The sequence below is a fragment of the Mandrillus leucophaeus genome, unplaced genomic scaffold (assembly GCF_000951045.1).
Source record: "Mandrillus leucophaeus isolate KB7577 unplaced genomic scaffold, Mleu.le_1.0 Scaffold376, whole genome shotgun sequence".
NCBI lineage: Eukaryota > Metazoa > Chordata > Mammalia > Primates > Cercopithecidae > Mandrillus > Mandrillus leucophaeus.
Window position 1 is genome coordinate 2,294,684 of NW_012103987.1, and position 18,813 is coordinate 2,313,496.

At 39.6% G+C, this 18,813-nt stretch overlaps 1 protein-coding gene across 2 annotated transcripts in view; it reads right to left on the reverse strand.

The window, feature by feature from the left end:
* ASAH2 (N-acylsphingosine amidohydrolase (non-lysosomal ceramidase) 2) overlaps positions 1-16,284 on the reverse strand; it is a 64,778-nt gene extending 48,494 nt beyond the window's left edge. For both annotated transcript variants that reach the window (XM_011990281.1, XM_011990280.1), the window contains exons 1-5: positions 16,158-16,284; positions 12,835-13,067; positions 9,720-9,869; positions 2,327-2,503; positions 871-998 (exon numbers count right to left, since the gene is read on the reverse strand). In XM_011990281.1, the coding sequence (XP_011845671.1) occupies positions 871-998; positions 2,327-2,503; positions 9,720-9,869; positions 12,835-13,067; positions 16,158-16,284 (815 nt within the window). The remainder of the gene's footprint in view (positions 1-870; positions 999-2,326; positions 2,504-9,719; positions 9,870-12,834; positions 13,068-16,157) is intronic.
* Between the last annotated feature and the right edge of the window lie 2,529 nt (positions 16,285-18,813).

The window sequence follows — 18,813 nt, forward strand, 5'->3', positions numbered from 1 at the left end:
AGATTTGTCTTTGAAATTTCCACTCATGTCAATTTTTAATGAAATCTCTTTAAAAGAGCAGGGAATTTGCAAAATCAAAAGCATTCAAGACCTGCAACTTAAGTGTTCTTTTACGTCCTCTCAAGGGAAATCAGATTACATTTTCTAAAAATCTTCTCCTTTGAAAGATATTGAAAAATATGCAGAAAAATGTAAAATGTCAAGTGGTCAAGTTAAAACTGTGATATTATTTTACAGTGTTACAGTAACCAAGCACTTCTCTTCTGTCACAAACCTAGTTCACCACTTTAAAAAAGACAAAAAGGCAAAATAATGCTCTCCCTTGGTTTTTCCATTCAAATATGTGGGTTTATTTCTTACTCTTCTGTCCACATTCTTTATCCTTTTGTTTTCTCTGTCTAGCCACACTCTTGTGGACTAAGATGATTTATTCTGGATAACACATAATAAAAGAGCTATTCATTAATTTAATAAATATACATTGTGCACATTTTTATCTCCATTTACTCATGAAGAAGCTGAGTGACAATAAATTAAGATAAGTAAATCACTAAAGGTCGCATAACTAGAAAGCAATAAAACTAAGCTGAGACCACAGTTGTTCCTGATTTCAAAGCCCGGAGTACTTCAAACATCCACCCTGGCTCCCATAATCAACAAAGTGGAAAGATTCCTGAATAAACTGGTGTTTGTTTCTACATCACTTTTTGTTTCTACTTGTCTTAGATTATAAAGATGTTTCTAAGACACTGTAGCTGTAATATTCTCTTAGGACCTCACCATATTCATCAAGTAACAGCCCTGTACTTAGATTTTGTTGCTGTTCCCTAAAGGGAATGAAACGATATCATTTTGAAGATTTCTCCTCACCTTGCTCTCTCTGACTGCGGATTTTGAAGGTAAGAATAGGGACTTCTGTTGATCTGCACACCATCCACATTTCCTTTATTGATGAAGATTCTACCTGGTTTCATATTTGTGTGTGCTATGTCAATGCTCTGAAGGTTAAAAAAGAGGGAGCTGTTATAAACTTAGAAATCCTGGTGGGGATAATGACTTAGTCAATACAAACAGAAGAGCCCTGTGAACAATTTCCTTTGTCTCTAATGCGTCCACATTATGGGATAAAAGTTGGAGAACCACACTGCTGTTGCCATTCTGGAGGTAAACAGAAATGGCTTTCAAGGTTAAGATAAAGGAAATGCCATGTTGTGTGGAAGCACAGTACTGATTAATGCCTGAGCTCACAAAAAGCCTCATCTGCTGGTCTCTCCAGACTGCTAAATGAAGCTCAATTTGTCACTTCAGATAGCCAAAATGCGAGACTTGACTCCTACAACACTAATACAAGTTTTGCTAACATGTGTTTCCACCTCCCTACCCTTGCCATTCTACCACCAAGGCAGAGTTGTTCAAACTTTTTTGACTGTGAACTACAGTGAGAAATACATTTTTCATCATAGCTTAATACACATCAACATATGCATCCCAAAACAAAAGTTCACAAAGCAAACTATACCCTGACTGTGTGTTATACATTATATCTTACAATCTATTTTTTAGCATTTTTTTGTAATTTTTTTTGCAACCCATACAATTGATTTCATAAGCCTTTAATACATTGCAAGCCTCGGTTTGCAAAACATCATTGTAAAGCAATTTCTGCCTATGCTAGCTGGATCCCTGAATTTTGGGGGTGACACTGTAAGAAAAAAATAGAGAATAAGCCTGGAATACAATAAAATGAAGCAAAACATTAGCAAGGATCCTATGCAACAAAATAATAAGCTGGAAGACAGAAAAGAGAGGAGTATAAGCTCAAACCAGAAACAGGAGAGGAGTTTAAGGGTATTTGTCAGGAGCACCACGGAGGTCTGCATCTGTAGTAGAGAACTTGAAAAACTGGGATGTGTATTTACAAGTTGGATTATCTTTGTACTTTGGGAAATATTTTAAAATCTTAGAATTATTTGTAATTACTTTTAGCTCCTTCATGGGTTTCTCTTTGTGTGACTTTGTGCAAAGAACAGACTATGTAGTGCCCTCTACAAAGAACCCCAAACCAAAATGTTTTCTGTCTGTTTAAATAACTACATCGGGCTTACTCCCATAGAAGCCTTCTTTTCCAATCATCCATGCCTCAGCCCCAACAGCCCATAGCTCAGAACCAGAAGCTAAGAGAGAGTCAGGGAGGAGAAAGAATGGTAAATGCCAATACTATGCTCAGACTCAAATCCTATAGGGACCCTTCATATCACATCCAATCACTCCTAAAATACTTATAAGCAATGGTAAAGAACAGCTGCCTCTGGGGCTCTTTGCCTACCTTCACGATACCTGTGACCATGTGCTGAAAAGTTCGGTTGCTAAATCCTTCACTGGCAATTACAAACACAGTATACTGGAAATATCCTGCAGGACCTGAATGAGTGTGAGTGCCACTCAGGATGACATTGTCTCTTCTGTACAGGGAGCCATATTTACTCTGGAGTCTGTTCAGGACCTTCAAGAAAAAAAGTAATTGAACTAAGAAGAGGGATAACATAGGAGCTCAACATGAGAAAAGGCTTTCATGAGTTCAATCACTGATCTATACCAATAACATCTGTATGAATCCATTCTCATGCTGCTAATAAAGACGTACCTAAGACTGGGTAATTTGTGAAGAAAAGAGGTTTAATTGACTCACAGTTCAGCATGACTGGGGAGGCCTCAGAAAACTTATAATCATGGCAGAAGGGGAAGTAAACATGTCCTTCTTCACATGATGGCAGGAAGGAGAAGTGCAGAGTGTCAGAGGGGAAAGCCCCTTATAAAATCATCTGATCTTGTGAGAACTCACTGTCATGAGAACAGCAGCATGGAGGTACCCACCCCCATGATTCAATTACCTCCCATGGGATCCCTCCCACGACACATGGGGATTATGGGAACTGAAACTCAAGATGTGATTTGGGTGGGGACACAGCCAAACTATATTAACATTCCTTTCAAATGGCCCCTCACTCTATGTTTGAGAATATTATCATAGTAATAACAATGAAATAATAATAACAATACTTAACATTTTACGGATTCTTGCTATGAGCAAACACAATGCTAGGTATGTTATATATAGTATGTATTTAAAAATCTTTATTACAATTTCAAGAGCTACACAGGTATTGTTAAGCCCATTTTTAGCTGAGAACATTGAATTATACAAAAGTTAAATAATTTGCCTGTTGATCTAATAAGTAGCAGAGCCAGACTCCAGACCCACATCTAACTAGAGAACTAGTACTCTTATTCATTCATCATTCAACAGGTGCTCTAAGCAAAAGAATATATGAGGTTCCTGTCTTGAAGATATTTTTATTCTAATGAAAGACAAAGACAGTAAGCAAGCAAATAAATATTAAATATTATATCATAGAGTGATAAATGCTATGAAGAAAAATATTGTTGCATAAGGAAAAAGAAACTAGTGGGTGTTAGTGAGGAAAGATCTTCTAAAGAGGGGCACTCTTTTAGCAGAGGCTTAGATGAAGAAAGCAAGCTGGCTGTGCAATATCTGGGGGAAAAGCAACTCAGGTATAGTGAGCAGAAACTGCAAAGGTTTTTAAGCTACTCTACTACCTCATTTCCCAGATGAAGAATTCAGTACACCTTGAAATGAACTCTTAGACTTGTTGGTCTAGGGGAAGCCATCCCCTATGATGCAAGGACACCCTAATAATCCTGTGGAGAGACCTAAGAGGATAGGAAGCATCCTGTCAGCACTAACTTGCTAGCCATCTGAGTGAGCAACCTTAGAAGTAATTTCTTCAGCCTTGGTCAAGCCATCAAACAACTGCGGCCCTAGCCGGCATCTGAGTGCCACATCGTGACACAGAAGTGATGATATACAACTTGTTCTAAAACAAGTCAGAATCGTCTAACCAAGCCACTCTGGGAATCCTGACACACAGAAACCTTGAACAACATGTATTATTGTTGTTTTAGGCCACTAAGTTTTTAGGCGATTTGTTGTACAGCAATAAACAACTAATACAAAGAAACTCAGTAAATGTTTAGTGAATAAGTCAATCAATGAACATCCAAATGCAAGACTAATGTCTTCATATGGTGCAGACACATCAAGAAAACACCAGAGAGAATACTGGTGATGTTGCTGAGTACCTGTTGCTGTTTATGCTTTAATAAGCTGCAATCTAAAGTTTGGTATCTTTGCGACTTTTAGTGAAAGATAATTAAAAAATGATCCAGCAGTTTGTAACACAAAGGATAAATGCTTGAAGGGATAGGCACCCCATTTTCCATGATGTGATTATTAGGCATTGAATGCCTGTATCAAAGCATTTCATGTACCCCATAAATATATGTACCACGTACACACAAACATTAATTAAAGAAAAGGAAAGATCCAACAGAAGTGTCAAACCCAAAGCAATCATTAACAATGTTTACCTTGAGGATGGCATAGACACTCTGATGAGCTGTCTCTCTGGAACATGCAATAAAATTAAAAGCCCTCATTTGCATTCTCCAATTTCTGTGGTGTAAAAACTCCTCATCATGATCAATTTCAAGCTACCAAAAGCTTAACAGCCAGCTCACAATGCTCCCGAATATTTACAAATTGGCTCTTATGAACTTGTGCAAGCTAGTTCCAGCTCACTGCTGGTAAGTGGGGAGTAGCAGCTTCTGTGCTATGTACTTAATATACATAAAGATAACCATTCAACCTCTGATCTACACCATTCTCATTCCAGTCATAACCACCTTGCCTCATTAACCTCTCCATGTCCCAAAGACTGATTGTTTGGTTACCATGTCCACATAAGCAATCCTATGATGCAAGACAAATACAGAATGGAAGTATAATCTAACTAGATTAACATCCTTCTATATTCCCTCTGTTTGATCCTAACTCCAGCCCCAATCCCTCATCACTCTCGTATATTATTCTATACTGTAACTACCACACTCATGAAGAAGAAATGTCTGTAAAGAGAAGAGAAAATGATCAATGAAGGGACACCATAGAAAGCTGAACTAAAGTCAGAAGCTGATGTTCTTAACAATTTACAGCTAAGACAGGAAGGTAGTAGAGAAAAAGAGCCACAAGTCAACTTTAAAGCTCCTTAACCCCATCCTATTTATTCCTAAAGAACTGTGACATTAGGGCTTTAGAATTAAATGCGTTTCTTCATGTCTACTCAAGTATCAAGCCCTTAAAAAGACAGAAATTATGAATCTTGAATTTTAAAACAAAAAAGACTACAAACAGTACACATGAATTTTATTTTAAACTACAATCTCTGATATGAAGCCAGACATATGGGATTTCTAGGGGGGAAAAAAAGAAAAACGTAAAACCTAGTTATATAACAATGCCAGGAAGATAGCCATTGAAAATAACATGTTTCCCAGTTCACGAAAGGAGGGCATTTTAACACAGGACAAAGCAGCTACGTTTATGTCTACAGCTCACTTCTGTCTTCAGTTTCTATTCCATTTCCTATTGCTGACAGTCTTGGGAGCATGACATAGAAAAACCTAGAAAGTCCTTCTGTTTTCCTGTCCTGCCTCACTGCACACAGATCTTCCATAATCTTCATTCTGTGCTGGAAATTTCATCTATCTTAAAGCCGAGACTGAGAACCTGCATAGAAGTAGGTGTTATAAATAATCTTAATAGCACTTATTTAGCTACATTTATTTCTCACACCTTCCCTTGGATTAATTTGGGAAAACTAAGTGGGTTCATTTAACGACCTTCCCACTGGGTCTCAGATTGCACGAGGATATAAAAATAGGAAGAGACAGATAAATGGTGCCCACTATTGACTTGATATCCTCTACAAACAAACACATTAAACTCCTCGCCACTCTACCTGCCAAAGTCTACCTTTTGGTTCTTTCATTTCTGCTAATGACCATACTATTTCCCAATTAGAGCCATCTCATTTTTCAGAAAAGCGGTATAGTATAGTAGAAATGAGCATGAATTCTGACACCAAGATGCTTAAGTTTGAATCCTAGCTCTGATAGTTCCTAACTGTGCAACCTTGGATAAGTTACTCAGTCCTCTGCAAACTTGGTTTCTCAATCTGTCAAATGATATAATAATAGCTCCCTCACAGAGGTTTTTGGAGGAGTAAGTACATTAATCCATACAAGGCACTGACAAGAGTTTCAGACTCAGCATGAATATTACGTTAAGTATTGGCTTTTATGTATATTCATGTCCAAATCTCACTCACATTTAATTTCTTTCTTTCTTTCTTTCTTTCTTTTTTTTTGAGTCAGAGTCTCATTCTGTCACCTAGGCTGGAGTAGTGCAATGGAGTGACCTTGACCTCGGCTAACTGCAACCTCCACCTCCCAAGTTCAAGCAATTCTCCTGCCTCAGCCTCCCAAGTGGCTGGGACTACGGGAACCTGCCGGCATGCCTGGATGATTTTTGTATTTTTAGTAGAGATGGGGTTTCACCATGTTTGCCAGGCTGGTCTCAAACTCCTGACCTCAAGTGATCCACCCACCTCAGCTTCCCAGAGTGCTGGGATTATAAATGTAAGCCACTGCACCCAGCCAACTCACATTTAATTTCCTATCCCACCACCATGTAGTCTCACTGACATCACATTGGTTTAAGATCTTTGTGCCAGCCTCACATGATAAAGGGGGAAATTGTTAGGCAAAATTATAAAAAATAAAAACCCTTCCAGCAACTCCAGTTTCCCTTTCTTTTTCCTTCAGCCTTTTAACATCTTATAAAATTCCCCTGGGTGAAATACCTCTGTTTGAAATACCTAGTATAATGATTACTGTTTTCTTAACTGGACCCTCACCAATAGAGCCTCAGTATCACTTTAAAGAGTCTGCTAATTTTTGTCCTCACTTCTATTCCAATCCACTCTATTCCACTCTATTCCAATCCATATCAAACATCTCTACCTGCTTAATCATCCTAAAACAAAATGGTGTTTACATCACTCTGCCACTCAGAAGATTTCTCAGAGTCCATATCACCCACAGAATTAAAAACAAGCCGGCATCTCAGGCCCTCTGCAATTATGATAAACATATCTTCCAGATACGTCTCCAACTACATGCCTCCATATGTCCTAATAGATCTCCTCTGTTCCTTCATAAAAGAGTCTACATCCCTCCTTCATGCCTCTCTGTGTTCATTCTGTTTTTCCCATCAGATTTCTCTCCCTTCCCATCCTAACCATTTAAAATTCTGCTCACTCAAGTGTCATTTCTACCATGAAAATGTTTTCCTAATTTGCATTTCTTGAATCCCCATTGGTGATCTTAAAAGACCATATGTCCACAAAGTCAGATATTTTGCCCTTCAAGAAGTAAAGCTTACTTTTTCACCACTGAGTGTGAGCTGGACTTAGTGACTTGCTTAATGAATAGAACAGGGTGAAAGTAATGGTGTATAACTTCTAAACCTGGGTCATACAATGCACTGTAGCTTCCTCCTTGCTCGTTCTCTTGGGTCACTCACTCTGAGGGAATCTACCTACTGTGTCGTAAGGATAGGAAGAGTGAGGAACCGAGGCCTTTGGCCAACAGTCACATGAACAAACCATCTTGGAAGTGGACCTTCAAGCCTGGGTCAAGCCTTCAGATGACTCCTTCTTTGCCATCACCTTGATTGCCATAGAACCTAAACCAGAGCCACCTAGCCAAGATAGAATTCCTGACCCATAGATCATACGAGATAATAAATGTTTGTTGTTTTAAGCCATATAGTTTAGGGTAATTTCCTACCCAGTAATAGACAATTACTATCCTACCGTACCTTCCTTTGGTTAATTATAGCTATCTGTATACTTCTGTATACCTCTATATTTCACAGTCCTTCCTTCTATCCACCAACTAGAAAATGATCTCATAAAGGAGATGAATTATGACTTACTTAGTTATGTGTCCCCTGAAGTGACACTAGCAAAGTACCTTACAAAAAGCAAGTGGTCAATGCATTTTTCCCTCTAAGAGTATAGAATAATGTCACTTTTAAGAATGTATCTACTACAAAGACACATACACACACATGTTTATTCCAGTACTATTCACAATAGCAAAGACTTAGAACCAACCCAAATGTCCATCCATGATAGACTGGATAAAGAAAATGTGGCACATATAAACCATGGAATAGTATCCAGCCATAAAAAAGGGTGAATTCATGTCCTTCGCAGGGACACAGATGAAGCTGGAAACCATCATTCTCAGCAAACTAACACAAGAACAGAAAACCAAACACCACATGTTCTCACTCTTAAGTGGGAGGTGAACAATGAGAACACATGGACTCAGGGAGGAGAACATCACACACTGGGGCCTATCGGTGGATGGAGGGCTAGGGGAAGGATAGCGTTAGGAGAAATATCTAATGTAGATGATGGGTTGATGGGTCCAACAAACCACCATGGCACGTGTGTACCTATGTAACAAAACTCCATGTTCTGCACATGTGCCCCAGAACTTAAAGTATAGTTAAAAATGACAAAAAAATAAAAAAAAGAATGTGGACTCAGGGATTAATCATACCTGTGTTCAGAATCCAGCTCTACCATTTGCTAACTGTGTGAAATTTGAAAAGTTACCTATCTTCTCCAAGACTCAGTTTTCTTATCCAGAAAATGGAAATAACAACAAAGCCACCTCACTGTTTTGTGGTAAGTGCAGGAGTGGAGAAGACACTTCATCCCCTGTCCTCATGTCTCCGCAGATGGGGGAGGCTTCAACTCTCCTCCCCAAGAGGGAACAATGTTAAAGTGATGCTTTTAGGCCATCTCATCATCCCTCTCACTGGCCCCTTCACATGGCATGAGGAGAAAAGTGTTTAATAGGTGAGGCTAGCAGAACCTGACATTGCATAATGGACCTTTATGGTCATCATTCTGGTCAAAGATCCAGCGCTCCTCTTTCTCACATTCATGAATATGTGAGCAGACATTAACAGAACACATTCTCTCTTAGTGACCTGATCTCATGCAGAAAATGTAACTGTGTCAGGGCTTAGAAATTGCCTAGAAAGATAGAATTGGAAGTTCTATCAGTTGCTTGCTTGCTTGCTCGCTTTCTCACTCTCTCTCTCTCTCCCTCTCTCCTCCTCCTCCTCCTCCTCCTCCTCCTCCTCCTCCTTTTGTATGGATTTGACCATTTCAAATCCATACAAAAACAATCAGAATACTATAATGAATCCCTATGTGCCTATTACCCAGCTTCTATAACTACTAATTCATGGTCAACCTCATTGCAATGTTGTATTTTAATTCACATCTGATTCCTCACATGTATTCTCAATTGTCTGAGAACCTGAGGAAGGGCTTAGTGATTAATTGGTACTTTCCCAACTTCTAACAAGGAGAATTAAATAAGGGAATATATATATATTAAATTAAATAAGGGAATATATATATATATAAATGTAACCTGGCACATTATAAACTTTCAATAAAACATTAGCATTAATCATGACAATGAGTCATCAGCAGAATTGAAAGCAACTTTTGACCAAGATAACTTAGACTGAAATAGTGAGGATCATTCTCCTTGTAAGATTATCTACTATATTGTCAAGAGTCTATAACATTGAAGGTAGTAGAATTTCAATGAATGAGAAACCAAGAGGAATTAGTTCCTGTCACATTCATCCACTTTTCCTTAAACCATATCATTTCTTTGTTCCTTTCCCCTCTCAAATCACTTACCTCCAGTCTGAGCCTTTGAGATACCATGCCTATGTCGATGCTGACAAACACTGTTCGATTGGACCCATCAGGTTCTGCCATGATGAAAGCACGACTGTACAGCCTGGTGAGGATGCCCTGTGCATTCTGGCCAGATTTGCTGTAGCCCATCTAAAGAGGAAGAGACAATCAGAACTGCTCTGTCTCACTCCCCTACTACTAGAAACCAGGCACAAACATACAATATAGATGACTGCAGAAAGACAAAGAAAAAACATCCACATGACATGGTGGCTCTGAGTGAGAGAATATGTGTTTTCAAAAATTAAAAAGCAAAAGGAAGAAAGAAAGCCAAAAAATATCATAAAAGAGGCTTGAATCTTCCATATAGAAAAATGCAAAGGCAAAGAATTGATCAGGTTGGCAGAAGCTGTTCCCTGGCTTATGGGCAGGAGGGAGTTGGTGAGACTTTGGAAATGCTATTACTAACACTAACACGTGAGATCTTTCTGGCCTTTCTGGTTTGAGCAATGGCTCTTTTTCTCCTGCCTGTCTAAGATGTACAGAAAAAAATATTTCCTCTACCTCCACCCCACATTGCCCAGGAACATTTAAAAGATTGAAGGTTCTCTCATGTTGGTTGTTTAGTATACGATTTTGTTTTCTGAAGAAAATGGTATCTTCATAATTAAGTATTCTTCACAGAGGGTACCTCGCCCTGGCTTTTACCATAGTATTATTCCTGTCGTGGGTGCAACTGGCTGGTAAATTCATTTATCGCCCAAGACATGGGGTGGTAAAGAAATTTACCAAGACAGTCATAGGTAAAGAAAGGCAGATTTATTAGGGAAAGTGAGAAAATATGTTGCAAGGGTACAACAGGCAGCACAGCAGAGAAGGGGCTGTCTGCAAATATCAGGGAAAACTCCACCCCCAAAATTCAACGTGGGTTATTTTCTATTTCCCTAAGCGTTGGCTGGTCTGAGAAATAAAGGGAAAGAGTACAAAAGAGAGAAATTTTAAAGCTGGGTGTCTAGGGGAGACATCACATGTTGGCAGGTTCCATGATGCTCCCTGAGCCATAAAACCAGCAAGGTTTTATTAGTGATTTTCAAAAGGGGAGGGAGTGTATGAATAGGGTGTGGGTCACAGAGATCACATGCTTCACAAGGTAATAAAATATCACAAAGCAAATGGAGGCGGAGTGAGATCACAGGACCACAGGATGGGGCAAAATTAAAATTGCTAATGAAGTTTCAGGCACGCATTACCATTGATAACATCTTATCAGGAGACAGGGTTTGAGAGCAGACAACCTGTCTGACCAAAATTTATTAGGCAGAAATTTCCTCATCCTAATAAGCCTGGGAGTGCTACAGGAGACCGGGGCTTATTTCATCCCTTCGGCTTCCACCGTAAAAGACAGCTGCCCGCAAGGGGGCCATTTAGAGACCTACCCTCAGGGATGCATTCTCTTTCTCAGGGATGTTTCTTACTGAGAAAAAGAATTCAGCAATATTTCTCCTATTTGCTTTTGAAAGAAGAGAAATATGGCTCTGTTTCACTTGGCTCACTGGCAGTCAGAGTTTAAGGTTATATCTCTTGTTCCCTGAACATTGCTGTCATCCTGTTCCTCTTTCAAGGTGCCCAGATTTCATATTGTTCAAACACACATGCTCTACAAACAATTTGTGCAGTTAATGCAATCATCACAGGGTCCTGAGGTGACATACATCCTCCTCAGCTTACAAAGATGATGGGATTAAGAGATAAAAGTAAAGACAGGCATAGGAAATCACAAGGGTATTGATTGGGGAAGTGATAAGTGTCCATGAAATCTTCACAGTTTATGTTCAGAGACTGCAGTAAAGACAGGTGTAAGGAATTATAAAGGTACTAATTTGGGGAACTAATAAATGTCCATGAAATCTTCACAATTTATGTTCTTCTGCCATGACTTCAGTCGGTCCCTCCATCCCTGACTTCCCGCAACACGCAAAGAAGCAGGGGCTGGAGGGAAGTTTTATAGGGTCATGCTGGAGTGGGACATATGCAGAACGAGGTTGGGCTGCTGGGGCTACATGCAGAGTGAGGTATTTGGGAACAGGATGTTGTGGCAGCAGGTTATCTATGATTAGCCGTCTCTCAGAACAATTGTTCTCCCCACCGCTGGGGCCCCTGACTTATTAGGACTCTACAACTCTCTAAGCCAAATCAGATCACATACACCTATCCCAAGTCACTTCTCTCACTGTGTCATAAAATTTACCCATAAAACTATACCCAGGTCTTCAGAATTTTTTCTACTATTTGCTTTACCCCTCCTGGGAGTGTTTATTTAGGGGTCACATTCCAGGATCACTTTTCAGAACATACAGTTGAGAATCATACCTGGAATGTAAAGATTACTTAGAGGGAGGGAGTGAATCCCATTAGACAACTTCATGCTCTGGTTTCCTAGGGAAGCACTGACGTAAATGGGTATTTCCATCACATAGACAAGACTAGCAGTCAATAGGCCACACCTGACACATAGAAGTTTTATTTGCTTTCACATATTGTTGCAACCTAGGTTTCCAGTTTTAGCTAGAGTTGCCTTTATTTTTCAAGTAAGATATTTGAAACTTCAACTCTTTAATCTAGGGATTTTGGGGCTTCTTCTAAAATACTGCAAGATAGGGCAGCCCTGAGCCCCCATTCTTATATGGCAACAATCAGCTAAATCCATATACTTTCTTTGTGCTTTTTTTTTCCCTCAAAGTCCCCACCATTTCCTACTGCCTCCCACTCCCAAACTGAGGATTCACTAGACATTTATTATGTTACACTGGCCTGGTGATGTCATTTATGGTGCCGGCTCACCCCCTGTCATATTTGAGTTTGCCATCTCTGCCACTTCTGCTCATAAAAAAAAAAAAAGAAAAAAGTCCAATGGACTTTACAGGGGAGTTATGATTGAATAAAAGTTTTCCTCTTCTTTCTAGTATGAAATTCATAGTGCTAGACAGCAGCAAGGTCAATTAAAAAGCTAGAAGAAAATAATGATGATGTTGTAATAATCAGAAATGAAAGCAGTTTGTAAAATAATAGAATTGGTTGTTTCACAGTCTCCTTAAGGAGCCCATTGCCTACTTACCAAATTGATATCTGCTACTTGTCCTGTGCAGTCAGCTCGTCCAACACCAATATAATAGCCACTGAAGTTCTGAAATAGAGGCGGCTCTGGGGTTGAAGTCACTGGAGAAGTTTGAGTGGCTGTGGAGCTCTGGGTGGCTGTGGAGCGCTGGGTGGCTGTGGAACTCTGAGTGGCTGTGGAGCCCTGGGTGGCTGGAGGGTTTGGGGTGGTTGAAAACAAATGGCCTCCTGAATCTAAAACAGAATAAGAGATTTGAGAACCAACATTTCAGCCCTCTTATTTGTCAACATCAATTAGAATACAACATATAGGCTCAGGTTCATAAGGAAAACTCTGTATATATTTTCTTATACATAAAAATATACAGAGAGAAACATCTCAGGAATCTGTTTAAAAATCATAATCCTAAACGGGATCTTTTTCTTGGATGAGAGATGTTTCAGACTAATGATCAAGGCCTCTGTCAAATGTCCTTCAACTCCTCATCACGAGCCATTCCTTGTCAAACTCACTGCCTTTACTCAACACCCTGCTCTTCTTTTCCAGCTAAACTAAACAGGTGCCAGGTTTACTGAATCCAACATCTGGGGATTGGTTTCTTCCATTCTTTCTATCCAGACTCCTCACTCCTTTCCTCTCCACCTACCAAACTCCACCACCTGCTTCAGAGTTAGTCCATTTCCATCACACCTAGATCCGACTCAACTCCTCACCTGCAGGATGCCACCCTGCTGGCTCTACCTTGGCTCTGATCTTCTTTGACCTTCTAAAGACTCATTTTTAATGCCACCTAGATCACTGCATACATGTTGATATAATTTCATCTTAATTATTCTAATATTTATATATTCATATCTATATGTGTGTGTTTATACACATATATTCTATATTAATTTATGCATATATATTTATTATACACACACATACAAATATCAAGGGAAGCAGAATGACATACAGGATTTTTGTGAGAAGACAGTTGCCAGAAACAAACTGCCTGGTTTGAAACCTGAATCTACCACCTACTAAGTGATCAAATTCCCTAACCTATTTCACCTATTTATTCTTGTCTATAAATAGGTGAAATAGGTTAGGGAATAAAGAATAACCTATTTATTCTTGTCTATAAAATGGAGATTATAATAATATCTTGCTTTCTGGGGTTGTTTTGAACAATAACTATGTTCACTAATATTATAAACTGGGAACAATGGCTAATATGTAGCTTTGATTTTCTTTACCTATTTAAACATTTTATATATTCATTATTTTGTTTATTTCCATTCCCCAGACAAGAGTCAGGAGTTGCCAAGGCATCAAATATCAGTGTCACAAGGCATTCGTGGTCAGAAAGTACTTAGGCAAGAGATTTATAGCTGATTCCTTCTGAAATCCTAGAAATTCAGAGCTCAAAAAACTTAGAGATCACCTAACATAATCTCCTCAGTTTTACAGATGAGAAAACTGAAAATCAGAAAATTGACTTAACCAATAGTTAATGGAGAGCATGTGATGATTCTGGTGTGCAATCCAGATCCTCAAACTCAGAATCTGATGCTCTTTCGACCAAATTCTAGATGGAGTGAGAATCCACGTCTTCTCATTCCCAAGCCAAGATTTTCTTCAAGACATCAAGTATTGCAAGGAGTGGAGCAGGCATCTTCGCTATTGCTTCACTGCTACCAGCAAAGGAATGTCATGCCAACTAAAGCCAAACCTAACACATAGCCAAGGGTATGTTATTTGCAATCTCAGGGTCTCCGTTTCCCCAAGTGTAAAATGAAACTAATGTAAACAGTAGGGCTAGCATCAACCCTTATAGGATTTTTGTGACAATTCGATGAGAAAATATTCTAGAATCCTCACTATAGTGCTCAACACAGAAAACATTTAATAAACAGTAACTACTGCTATAAGAATAGTTACTATAATTATTAATAACTTCCCTGAGTCTCAGCCTCCTGATTTCCTAATTTTAAGAGGTAAAATTGAATAATTCCTTTTCTTTTTTTTTTTTTTAATGGAGTCTTGCTCTGTCACCCAGACTGGAGTGCAGTAGTGTGATCTTGGCTCACTGCAACCTCTGACCCCTGGGTTCAAGTGATTCTCCTGCCTTGCCTCAGCCTCCCGAGTAGCTGGGATTACAGGTGGGCACCACTATGCCCAGCTTTTTTTTTTTTTTTTTTTTTTAGCAGAGACAGGGTTTTGCCACATTGGCCAACCTGGTCTCGAACTCTTGACCTCAGGTGATTCGCCCACCTTGGCCCCTCAAAGTGCTGGCATTATAGGTGTGAGCCACCAGGCTCAGCCAAAACTGAATAATTCTTAATGATCCTTTCACTTCTATCAGTCTCTGACCCTGCTGTGCCTAATGCTGGATCAGAGGATCTCTTATCCTCTGTGTTTGCCAGGAATTCAAAGCCCTGGGACATGGTAGAGAATATGCAGGAAAAGAGGCTACAAAAGGGAAAACTGAGGTAGAAAATACCATCTTCTCCATTTGGCCTAAGGCCAGCCCTGTCTTTACTTTGGTCAGAGCTTCAATCTTCACCTGTCTTCTCTACTCGTTTAACAGTTATGTAACCTAATACTGACTGAAACAGAGGCTCCACCAAGACTCACTGCCAATCTTGTGTGTCAGTGTAGCCTACATTGTTCTCAAAAACTTAGTTTCCAACATTGAAAAGAAAATCATCAGATATCTAAAAATTCTAATTTCCAGCTTCTCTGGAAAACTCAGGAGATCTGAGATCATGTGCTCTCTCTACAACAAACAGCTGCACCTGGGAGTGGCTGTAGGCCTTTTTCACCAGAATTGCACCTGCCTCCTCCTCGGTCCACCTCCTCACTCCACCTCATTTGCAAAACTTGATTAGCCCTTGTAAGGATTTATGTTTGAGACCCCATTCTCTAAGGCTCGTTACAGACTAACTGACGTTCATTCAGTGAGTTTTTCATTCTCCTTTTGCCCCCAGGAGAAGATGATGTCTACAAGGAGGCAAAGAGAAAGATTAGAGGCTCAGGGCAAAAGCTGCCATTACCAGACCTTGACAAATCTTGAGCTGTGCTTATATCAATGGAAAAACGAATGGCAAACACGTACATGTCAGAATGCCTGTCAGCTGGCTATTGGGGACAAAGGTAAACTTGATAAAAACTGCTATCAATGCGAAAGGGCAATTAATGCAAAGGGAAATGGCTATTCCAGGCTGCTTAAGTACACGTAGAACTATCAGCAGACACTGTTTTTCTCTTTGGTGTCCACAGTAATCAAGAAGCTTCCTACAGGCCTAAAAATTGCATCTAAGAGAGCCCATGACACTTGCCTTTGTGGTTTTCAATTGTCCCACTGGTGATAAACAAGAGGCTGAGAAGGGCCACTGTGATGGCAGTCATCATTACAAGGAGGAAAATCAGGAATGTCTCCAAGTTAGAGAAGGTGCGTTTGGCCATTTCTTCTCAGGTACAGCAGAGATGGAAGAAGAAATATTGAAGAGGAAGAAATCACAAATTAAAATGCAAAAGCTGTAAGCCAACTGAAGTTAAGATATCTTTTTTTTTTTTTTTTTTTTTTTGAGACAGAGTCTCGCTTTGTCGCCCAGGTTGGAGTGCAGTGGCGCGATCTCGGCTCACTGCAAGCTCCGCCCCCCGGGTTCACGCCATTCTCCTGCCTCAGCCTCCCGAGTAGCTGGGACTACAGGCGCAGCCACCTCGCCCGGCTAGTTTTTTGTATTTTTTAGTAGAGAGAAGTTAAGATATCTTAACTCTTTCATATTAATGGACTATACCAAGGATGACAGGTACAGAGCACTTACCACTCATTCCATAGACCAAGCCCATGGCAGACAAGACCAATCAATTACAGCATTCTTTCTGAAAAGCTCGAATGTGGTTTCCAAATCTTTCTCAATACAACACTCCTCCTGGCAGCAACCATTCATGATTTAGCATTGGCCACTGAGCTAAAATCTACTTGCATTCCTCAGCCATATCACACTGCTTTCATTTATGGTGATGATGCTGTTTATGGATCTGTACATGGGTCTGGGCTGAGAGTGCCCTTGTTGACAAGGATGACTGATGCACACATACTTCTTGTATTTGGGAGAAGGCTGGCGGGGGTTAGGAAAGTATTCTGAGGTCATGGACTTAGTAGAATTATCTTGTTCACCTGGAAATGAAGCCCGTAACTTTGGCCTTTACACTCTATGTTTTAACTTTCAATTACTATCTGGTGAGAAATGGGCATGGAAAAGGGAATTAGCATCTCTGGTCTGAAGGCAGGCATTACAAAACACATCCCCCTTGAGTGATCAGAAGGATCCCAAACATTTTGCAAACCTTGCATCAAAGGACGATAATTTAAAATGCTCCTATGTTCTACAAAAGTATCAAATGTCATTACAGATTCCTTAAGATGTTTTAAGGGAGGGAGAATTAATCATTACTCAGAGGAACTATACAAGTTAAAACCCCATAAAATGTAATAAGAAGAAGAATAATATGGTGGTTAAATATTTAGTTCTGAAATCTGACTCCAGCGGTCAAATTTCATTTCTGCCACTTACTGGGTGACTTTGGGAAATCCTCCCCCAATACTGAACGTCAGCTTACCCATCTGTAAATAGGAATATGATTATGATCATCTTATCTCAAAGTTCTTGTAAAACCTATCTCATAAATTTCTTATAGAAATAAGATGAGATGAAGCAACAACACTTCTTTTGTTCAATAAATGCTCAAACTGGTAGCATGTATTAATAGATTCCAAAGTAGCAAAGAGTCTGTGCTCTTCCCTGTCCTTTAAGGGAATTTACAGGAGGCTAGTGTTAAAGGATGATTGAAATCACAGGTGGGACCTTCAGAGCTCATTTTCTTAACCTGTGCTTTAGGAAGCCTGAGAGGTTAAATGGCATTGGAATCCCAGGATTTGCCCCCAAAATAGGGGATTTGTGGCTAAGATGCTGCTACCCCCAAGAGTTAAAAAATGGCAACAATGTAGATATATTTAGTACGGTCCATTTCTTATTCAATTTGACTTAGGTAAGAAGATTTAAAAAATAGCATTTAGAGTTTATAAAGAGTTTACATTTACCATCCTGAAATTTCAAATTATCTCTCAAAATAATTCATAAAATATAGCGACACTGAGCCAGCATTCACATGTGCCAAGAGTTTCTTAAAACTCAGTGCTGCTGTTCTCTTTAGATATGGGGATATATTTTTCAATCTGCCAGTCTCTATCCAGTCTTATTTATCTAAGTTACTGCCTGGTCTGTGCAAGCATTTGATTTTGCAATTCCTGGGCTAGAGGTGACAGAACAGTTCTAACAGCAGACACTTCGGAGAGTAGGCTGAACTGGGAGTGAGCAAAAAGACTGGAACATCTTCCCAAATCTTCTGGTTATTCGGAAGATTTCCTCATCCACTTATCACCACCATAATCCCCTTACCCACCAGCAGCAGGGACAACTTCAAATGTGGAGCAAAACAAATCAGTTCTGTGACTTATGACCGACTTCTATTGTCAGTTCCCAGGAGTCAGGAAACACATCTAAGATATGCCTCTGAACTCTAAGGATCTACAGAGAATTACTACTCATTAGCAGCTCTTCCGCTAGAAAACTTCAAACCCAGTATCTCTAGTTCTTGCTCAGAGCTTTGGTTCTCTAAGCCTTCCTACTAGCCAAGATGACTGACAGTTGGATCTCCCAACCCCACAGCATGGACAGGCAGATTGTGTATGTAAATATGGTCATGTAGCAGAAGGCTGTGTATCAAACAGAGAGGGTACAAAATAATACTTCTTTTTTGTTTCTAGTTTTGCACTGGTGAGCTGATGACATTTTATACCACTCAACAATGGCACTTGATTTAACATTAGCGTTTCCACATATTACGTGGACTTGAATGATCTACCTCACGTGTTTCACCATTCTGTTTAGCTGCCACAATTGTTGCCAACACAGTAACATTCTTTTT